This window comes from Triticum aestivum, chromosome 1A (assembly GCF_018294505.1).
Source record: "Triticum aestivum cultivar Chinese Spring chromosome 1A, IWGSC CS RefSeq v2.1, whole genome shotgun sequence".
Classification (NCBI taxonomy): Eukaryota; Viridiplantae; Streptophyta; class Magnoliopsida; order Poales; family Poaceae; genus Triticum; species Triticum aestivum.
In genome coordinates, this window is record NC_057794.1 from 178,924,317 (window position 1) to 178,933,150 (window position 8,834).

At 43.9% G+C, this 8,834-nt stretch overlaps 1 protein-coding gene across 1 annotated transcript; it reads right to left on the bottom strand.

The window, feature by feature from the left end:
• Positions 1–806: 806 nt before the first annotated feature.
• On the bottom strand, positions 807–2,859 carry LOC123111157 (uncharacterized). Its single transcript, XM_044531860.1, has 5 exons — positions 1,964–2,859; positions 1,679–1,871; positions 1,502–1,596; positions 1,197–1,428; positions 807–1,109 (listed from the first exon to the last, which is right to left on the bottom strand). The coding sequence occupies exons 1-4, from the start codon at positions 2,009–2,011 to the stop codon at positions 1,411–1,413; spliced, it is 354 nt and encodes a 117-aa protein (XP_044387795.1). The 5' UTR covers positions 2,012–2,859; the 3' UTR covers positions 807–1,109; positions 1,197–1,410.
• Positions 2,860–8,834: the final 5,975 nt, after the last annotated feature.

Genomic DNA, 8,834 nt, shown 5'->3' on the forward strand with positions numbered 1-8,834 from the left:
AGTTTCACCACGGGCTGTTAATGGGTGTAAAGTGATACACTGTTCATTATGGGCCAGTTTCACCACGGGCCGTTAATAGGCCAAAAGTTAAATAGGGCCTCATATGGGCCGAAAGACGTCATGGGCCATACATGGGCCAGAAGTGAAAACGGGCTGGAATCATATTGGGTGGCCCAGATGACGCTACTGGGACTAATTCGGATAGGGCGTAACCGGCCTTGGCTTAGCGGGATGTAAATGGGCTATATGCGAACATGTCGTTAACAGGCTTTACATGGGCCGGCCCGCCACCTTTTGACCAAGTCAAACGGGCCGGCCTTTTCAGAGGAATGGTCCTCTATTGGGCCATGCCACGTGTCGACGTATCATAGGCGCCTTCTGTCCAATGAGTGGATGACATCTGTCATAACGATGAGCCGACACGTGTTTCCTCCAGCCAATGATGATTTTACACATGGAAAATCCACATTGGTCGGGGCTGTAACGGGTTATCAGATCCAAAACCCGACCCGATAGCTTAACGACGTTCCGTTACGGTGGATGCCACGTGTCGATCACCCTTGACGAAAGCACTTCTGTGACGCGGGATTTATCATCATGGAAGTGGACAGTTCCGTGATGATAATTTTGGTAATCGTCATGGATGTACATGCATGACAGAAAATGCGACCTACTGTGACAAACATGTATCATCACGGAAGTGTATTTTTTTGTAGTGTATATATATTATAAGCAATTAAATTAATGCTCCACGAAATGGTGTTAATTCTGTATTTCAAGTGAAAAAAAGAGAATATACTCACGAGGAAGAAATCTTATATATTATATAAAAATGTTAGATTACAAAGTGGATATTACAGGAGGAATATCATTCAAATGGGAGGCATAATGTGGATATTTTCTTGACATCAAAATTTAAACTGAAAACATACATCTACGTCCCTATAACTTAACCAAAACTTAACCGAGGAACATCATCCAACCATACATCATCCCTACAACTTAACTAAAACCAAAAGCATCCATCGTCATCATCATGAAATGGAACATCATCATCATTTCAATATACTTTCCCTGCACCCATATAATCATCCATTCATCTTTTGAATCTGAAACAAAAAAACAAAATGAACCGTTAACTCACAATGCATTGACATGATGTAAGTAGTGACTGAGGCAGGATATTAGTTACGTACAAAGGTTGGAGGCCAAGCAATCTTTGTTTTTTCCCCATTGCTGAGATTATTGCAGTTTTGGTGATTCCTTACCAAATCTTCAGTTTTCATAAGTGCCATATCGACATGCACTTCCCAAAATTCATTTTTAATTTCAGCACCGGCAAATTGAAATTTATGATTGCAACTTAGAATTGTAGCAAGAGCTGCTCCCTGTCATGATTTTTCAGGCTCTTCAAGAACACTTAAATTCCTGCATGTTAGATAAAATCAAAGTAACCAGACAAAACAAAGGGATCATATGAAATGAGTTCAAGCACTCTTACAGGTGGCACCCAACCAACTAAGCGATCCACCTTTGGAAGGTTCCAAATATATTTTAGCTTCCTCTTCTTATGCTCTTTTGTTTCTGAATTTTCAGCTGAATATATAGAACCATGAATTATGTTACGATGATGAATTATCAAATATTAAAATCAACAAGGAATGAGCAACAAACTTACCTTCTTCATTTTCATCCGCATCAGCATCATCAAAATATGTGAAGCCTTCATCATTAGTAGCCATTTCTTGGACATTAGATGATACGACATCTTTTTCAGAATTACGATGTTCGAACGGTTCTTCCGTCATATATTCTTCATTTGATTCAACAACGTTAATTCTTGTCCGTGACGTATCTATTGCAACATGACACTGACAAAAGGTTTTAAATAAATAATGTAAAGTACAATATAGGTTGTTTTGGAAATTACAATATAAAGCACATGGAGGTTTGGAAAACTTACAATCAATCCGAGAGAGACACCGAACATAAGAATCTGGGTAGGACCCATTGGAAGGGGTGATCAGTTGGTTTTAAACCTGCTAGATCAAGGCGACACAAGAAGCTATGTTGCGTACAAGCTAGATTACGAAGTTAGCAGACAAGCACCTAGATTGGTCTACGATAGAACTAGCACACGTATATACACATACACATGAACCTACCATTGATTAGATGAATTGACTCTCAGATTGGTAGAACATATACTTGAAAAAGATCGGTAGAACATAACAAAATTGATTAAGAGCGCAGATTAGTACAGTAGGGAGCGGGAGAGGATGAACTGTAGGAGAGTAGGCCAGCAACTATCCTTGCTTAGCTCATCGTGATGCGTCACCGGTGGTCGGGCGTGCGATGAGTACAACAAGAGATGATTAAGGGACCCGTGATTTTTAGATGGGGAGAAAGATTCTTCGCGGCACTTACATGTGGCTGGGCTGACAGCCTGTTTGAGATAGAAGCAGTCAAGTTCGAGATGTTTGCAGCATAATCAGTGGCGGTGATGCCATGACCTTCCGGCTTCGGCAGCGGCGTTCCTTGGATGATGGTCTCGCTGGCGGCAATTGGTCCTGCTACAACGTCCATTGCCCCCGGCTATGGGTCTTGGACTTGCGGCGGAGCCAGCTCACTGCCCCGCACCGGCCCCCGGCGGCACCTTGGCGTACAGGCAGATCGAGCTCGGGGTGTGCCCTCGAACTAGGCAACACAAGAGCTGTGCGGGCACGAGATTCATGGGGGCACCAGCTATGGGAGATAGGCGGCGGCGGGCAAGGAGCTGGGCAGTGGCGGCGGCGAGTGGATTCAGTGGAGATTGGAGATGATATATGGAAGGAAACCATGTTGATATGAGGGGAAAGGTTTCCGATATTGTTGGCACAATTACCTCATCGCGGTCTGTTTGATGTTAGTCTCTCTCATGGCTTCCTATGACAGGTGGGGCCATGGTAATGAAGCGCGCGTATTTAATTTTTTTGACCAGATTAGTCGCTATTGGAGGGAGAGAATGGCGAGGGAAAGTAAAATTTGGAGGGAAACTAAGATAGAAATACGAGGGAGTCTAAAATTTGGAGCGAAACAAAATATATATTTTGTTATTATATATCATCTTGCCCGTGACAGGCAGTTTACCGTATTTTTTGTGTCAAATAAAACGTGTTTCTTCTAGGTTTGTACAAATCAAGATCACTAGTTGTCCATCCAAGATCATAAGCTAGTTCTCATCGACATGAAGGCTAAAGCAATATTTTCTCAAGTTTGCACTCATATGAGGTTTAAGCTCATTGCTAACGCCAGCCACCAAAACAGACACAATATTTGTTTGCATACACAATGATATGAGAGCCAACCATCAAATGCTTTCCCCAAACGTCTGCCCGCAATACATACAAATTTGGGCATGATTCTTCCAAACTTGACAGAACTCATTCAAACGAATATACGTTCAGTATAGTTTACATAAACCTAATGATATTTCATCCGTTCAACTCAAACTAAAAAACCTAAACTAATTTGTAGCCAGGCAGTGACCTCGTACGCTTGGCCGACTGATTGGTAGCACCTCTGTCGCCGTCCGTGTCATCGTCATTGTCATCGTCGGAGCGGTCCTTCTAGCGACAGAATGGTCGAGGGGTGCGGGAGCCCTGCCCAGCCACCGCCTGGCACTCACGGAGGCGCTGCTTTGCTTCCTCCTCGGCCCACAATGAGCCTGGCTAGGGTGCCCTAGGCTTCCCGTGTAGGCGATGCCGAAGGTGCTGCCGAGGGAACTCTCCTCGCTGATCTTGGCGAGCTCCCCATCGAGCGGCACAACCGCCTCATGGACGACTCCATTGTGGTCACCAACAGGTTGCGAGTCAATACCTAAGTGAGGTTTGGCTCTACTAGGACCCAGGTCGGCGTCGTGTCGGATATCGTGAATGTCGAGTGGCACACCGCATTGCACCGCTCCCACAAGACCTCTTGCCTGGCCACCCTCTCCTCAACCATGACACTGCTCCGTTATTAATAGGAGCTACCGGTGGCACCGAGGTAGTGGAGGAGGCGTCTGCGCGCCTTCCCGATTACCGAGTGTACCTCCTCCTTCACGGCCTTATCGCGCTAGTTGATGCACCGCAATGACGCCAGCCAGACGATGCGGGTGTACCGGCTGAGTGGCGGTGATGTTGGATCCTCCTTCATGTGGCGTCAGATTTGAACTCCGTGATTGCGCTGGAGAGGCGGTGAAGCAGGCTCTGCCACGGTGAGAAGGCGGCGATGTCGGCTCTGTGTTGACCCAGTTGTGTGGCGATGAAGGCAGCAACGGGCTGTGGTCAATGATAGACCGCTCGAGGAGGATCGCCATGTCTCTCTAATACTCCTCGTCCGTCCTTGCCGCCTCCGCAAGGAGGCGCGACGGCTGCTACTGTCAAATCAATTTTGTCACTTTCATGTACCCATCAGACGACAACCCTTTTGGGGGCTCCTTAGGCATTGATTCATTTTGTGTAGATTGATTGAATAGAGAAAGCCTTCCATAGGTAGGCGGTCGTGTTTTCACTGGATTTTCTCTCCTGATCCTCCTCATTGCTGGAGGAGAGGATGATCTCCTCTTTCCCAGAGGAGTCGGCCGTCGTGGAGAGCAATAGTGTCTTGCCATGATCTGCCGAATGAGGTAGGAGATCCACGGTTGCCACGTGCAGGCATGGAGAACCACGACTTTGCATCATGGAGGATGGTGAGCGAAAACTAAGACAAGCTGATTGGGGGCAGGGTAGTGAGGAGAGGATGTGAAGTGTGGTGTGGATGGCATCACATCCATGGTTAAGTAGCCCCAACCAAGCAAAGGGGCGGGCAGCCGACTTCAGTGTAGCGCATCGGCCTAGTCTTCACGGTCGCGGCGTCGACATTGAAGTTGCACCGCCTACACGTTAGTTTGCGTCGCTCTAACCAACATCAATGTGTCCACCGGTTTGCGGAATTTTGGACAATCCGACGCGCGCATAGACCATTGGTATACTGCGTTGGATGACAAACTACACCAGGACACGTCGGTCCGGAATCTTGCAGGCGAAGATGCCCTAAAGTTGTAGTTTGTTTTGAATCAAGCAAAGACCATGGATAACTAAATCAAGATCTCACTAGTTGGATAGTCATATTGTCTTCAATTTTGGAGCTTTGATTCATCCAAGCGCATAGTAAATAAATGTGAATTAAAATTGAAACTTTTTATGACATAATTGTGTTTTAATATTTTTGAAAACTAAAAATTAGTACATTTTGAAAGCTTATTTAATACTTCTATGTTGTTTAAGGATAATCAACACCCCAGATGTAGATACATATGAACATGTGTAAGAATGTGTAATTATCAATAGCCACTTTATAGACACTGAAACTCATGATATATTGGAAACCGAACAATCAACACCAACGTATTTGTGATCAAGTATTGGCACTTTAGGCCAGCCACACCTACAAATCTTCTTGTTCGAATTATAAAGTACATGGACATAAAAGAAAAAAAAGCAAATAACACTAATGAATTCATCATTCCAACTAGGCTCCACATTTTCAGCTTGGTGACTTTTTCATTATCCGTCAAACCTGCATGTAGAAGCAATATAGTAGTAAGTTTCATGTCCAAAATGACATCTGTTGCGGTAATGATACTAAGAATGTAAATAATAGTTCCCTCAAAAAAAGAATGTAAATAATAGTTCCCTCAAAAGAAAAAAAGAATGTAAATAATACAAACATATTGCAAAAGCTTAGCTCGTAAATATCTAATTTGCGATTTAAGTTCCTAATCATCGTACAACAAAATTTCACAATCATATCATTTTTCGACAATGCAAGGACCATCCTCCTACCCTTTGCAACAAGGAAATTTTTTCTTTAAACATTGTAAAAAAAGGCTAGTAAGGTCACTGTACTATGCATATCGAAGTCCATATACCATTCTGAAGGAAATAAACAACGTTTTAGTCGAATTAGCCTGATCAAACCCTTGAAGAGTTACAGAGGTGAGTACCAAGAAGAAGTGCATTTATGCCAGTACGTGAAGCCAATTCACTGCAATGGCATCAGAAATTGGAACAAGCATACAAGAATAATTATATGGCAGGGTTTTTATTAATCAACCTATTCTAAGTTTCTAACCACAGCAACATTCTAGTTCTTTGTACATACTCCAAACTGGAAGTACATGACAGATGACACATACAGATTCGCTTCCTAATGGCCAGGAAATGTCAGTGACCCCAAACTGGAAGCACCATACAATTGCAAGAATCACAAATCCAGATAAATACAACAATTGCAAGAATCACAATTGCAAGAACCTCAAGAACTTCACCCCCTAGAGTTAGCCAACTCCCAGCATGGGACGCTAGCATATTTTTCTTACACAGACAGGTTGCAGCCTTCCTACCGTGGCCTAGCTGCTTCTCCCTTCTGCGCTGCATGCAAAGCCACATTTCCCTTGTCCGTCGCCGCCTTCCCGATGCTCCCATGTCCGCCCCCTTCCCGCTGCTGTGGAGGCGGACTTCCAAAGGGCGCTGCTCGCCGGGGTTGCTCCTCCTTCAGATCTAAACGCGGTCGCAGCTTCACCTGGGTTGCAAGGGAAGCAATGAATAGGAGATGTAAGGGGAGGATTGCCGGGGGGATGCCGAAAGCCCAAACGCGACGGTCGGACGGGGCACAGCCGCGGGCGGGCAGGGGTAGGTTTTACTTTTTCTCATCAGCTCAACTTTTTTTTGAGGAAGGTAAAGTACCCCTCCAGACATTATATCACAAGAGTTCTAGGGATACATAAGCCCTCAGGCGGATCTCATCAGCTCAACTGCATTGCGTTCTTTTCTCGATCGATTGTGTAGTATATTGGGCTAAGATGTGAGGCCCAGCTAGAGGTTTGGAATGGTCTGTGCGCCAGGTCGAAAGATTTTTTATACAACAGGCTGGGACTTTTTCTTACGCCCAGGCCAGCCTATGGCCCAGCTCCGCCGTTCAATGAGAGAGATTCCATGACTGATTTGTGTCGTAGTAGGAGGAAGAGACCTACCACTCCCAAAAAATAGGAAGGAGAGACCTAGATCGATCTACCCCTAAAAAAATCTTATAACAGATATAAATACAACACACACTGGGCAATGTATATGATTCGTTGCAACTTATGTACTACGGGCATGAGCTGCAACTCTGCAACAGATGTGGTGCAACGCTTCTATGCGTATCTACACAAGATTTTGCAACATATAGTCAAAACGTTAAGGAATTTGTGTTGCTTTATAGGGGGTATCCTTGTAGTGACAATTTTGATTACCGACGTGTTTGTCGGGTATCACACACATCTTGTTATGCCTAATCATTAGTGTTCATCTCGATCATCGCAAACAGTTCATCCGAGTGAACTTCATATATCGCACACACCTTGATATGGCTGCCCATTTCTGTTGTTCTGGCTCATCACAAATAGTTCGTATGGATCAACCTTATGACAAGCATCGCACACACAAATATAATTTGAATTGTGTTTGAAGTCTCCGCCATCGCAAACGTTTCATATCATTTTTGACGGTGTTATTACATTACCATATGCGATTAATGCATCACACACTTTCATCGAAGGGTCTCTGATTGTAGTGTCATGTTAGTAGCATCATGCATTAGTGTATGCGTAGATTACCCCAATGTCACCGCGGGAATCTGCAAGTTGATTGCCAAAACATACATCAAGTGAATCAACAGAACACCCCGATTGTCACCACGGTTATCCACATGCAAGACATACATCAAGTGTCCTCAAATCCAAAATATTCAATCCGATAATAGTGAAACCTCAAAGGTAAAAACTCAATTCATCACAACAAGATATAGAGGGAGAAACACCACATGACCCAACTATATTAACAAAGCTCATGGTACACCAAGATCGTGCCAAATCAAGAACCAGAGAGAGAGAGAGAGAGAGAGATCAAACACATAAATACGGGTACATACCCTCATTCCGGGCCTACCACAAAGCTTTGGGGGTCTCTTTTGTTCCAAAAAAATCATCAAAAAGTTTCAGCCCATTCCGGGAACTTTTATTTCTACACAAAAACAACACCATGGTAGTTTTGCTGAAAACCGCGTTAGTCCGGGTTAGTTCCATTCAAATCATACCAAAACCATATAGAATTGTTGTAAACATGGCATGAATACTTCATAAATTTTAGATACGTCGGAGACGTATTAGCATCCCCAAGCTTAATTCCTGCTCGTCCTCGAGTAGGTAAATGATAAAATAAATAATTTATCATGTGTGAATGCTAGCATAGTGTATAAGTTTGATCAATCATAGTTTCAATTACTTCTCCTAGCATCGTAACAACAACTCTTTCTCATAAACTCGTCATGATAAAGTAGCAATCAATTAACATGTTATGGTTCAAACAATGCATTCTCTTGAAACTTGACAACCTATGTTCTTAGTCACCAAAAAATTTCAATGCATCTTATTTTCAACAAAGTCTAAGTAAGAGCTCCACATACTCATGTTGGGGAATGCAATAATTTCAAATTTTTCCTACGCACAAGCAAGATCTATCATGGTGATGCATAGCAATGAGAGGGGAAGAGTGTTGTCCACGTACCCTCATAGATCGTAAGCGGAAGCGTTATGACAACGCGGTTGATGTAGTCGAATGTCTTCACGATCCGACCGATCCTAGCACCAAAGGTACGGCCCCTCCGCGATCTGCACACGTTCAGCTCGGTGACATCCCACGAACTCTAGATCCATCTGTGTGTTGAGGGAGAGTTTCGTCAGCACGATGGTGTGATGACAGTGATGATGAAGCTACCGGAATAGGGCTTCG

Bases quoted from the DNA above. Each gene is read 5' to 3' on its own strand.
- LOC123111157 (XM_044531860.1), bottom strand. From the start codon at position 2,011: ATGGGTCCTACCCAGATTCTTATGTTCGGTGTCTCTCTCGGATTGATT. The intron at 1,872-1,963 runs GTAAGTTTTCCA...ACCTTTTGTCAG, and splicing joins GTGTCTCTCTCGGATTGATT to TGTCATGTTGCAATAGATAC. The intron at 1,597-1,678 runs GTAAGTTTGTTG...CTATATATTCAG, and splicing joins TGCGGATGAAAATGAAGAAG to CTGAAAATTCAGAAACAAAA.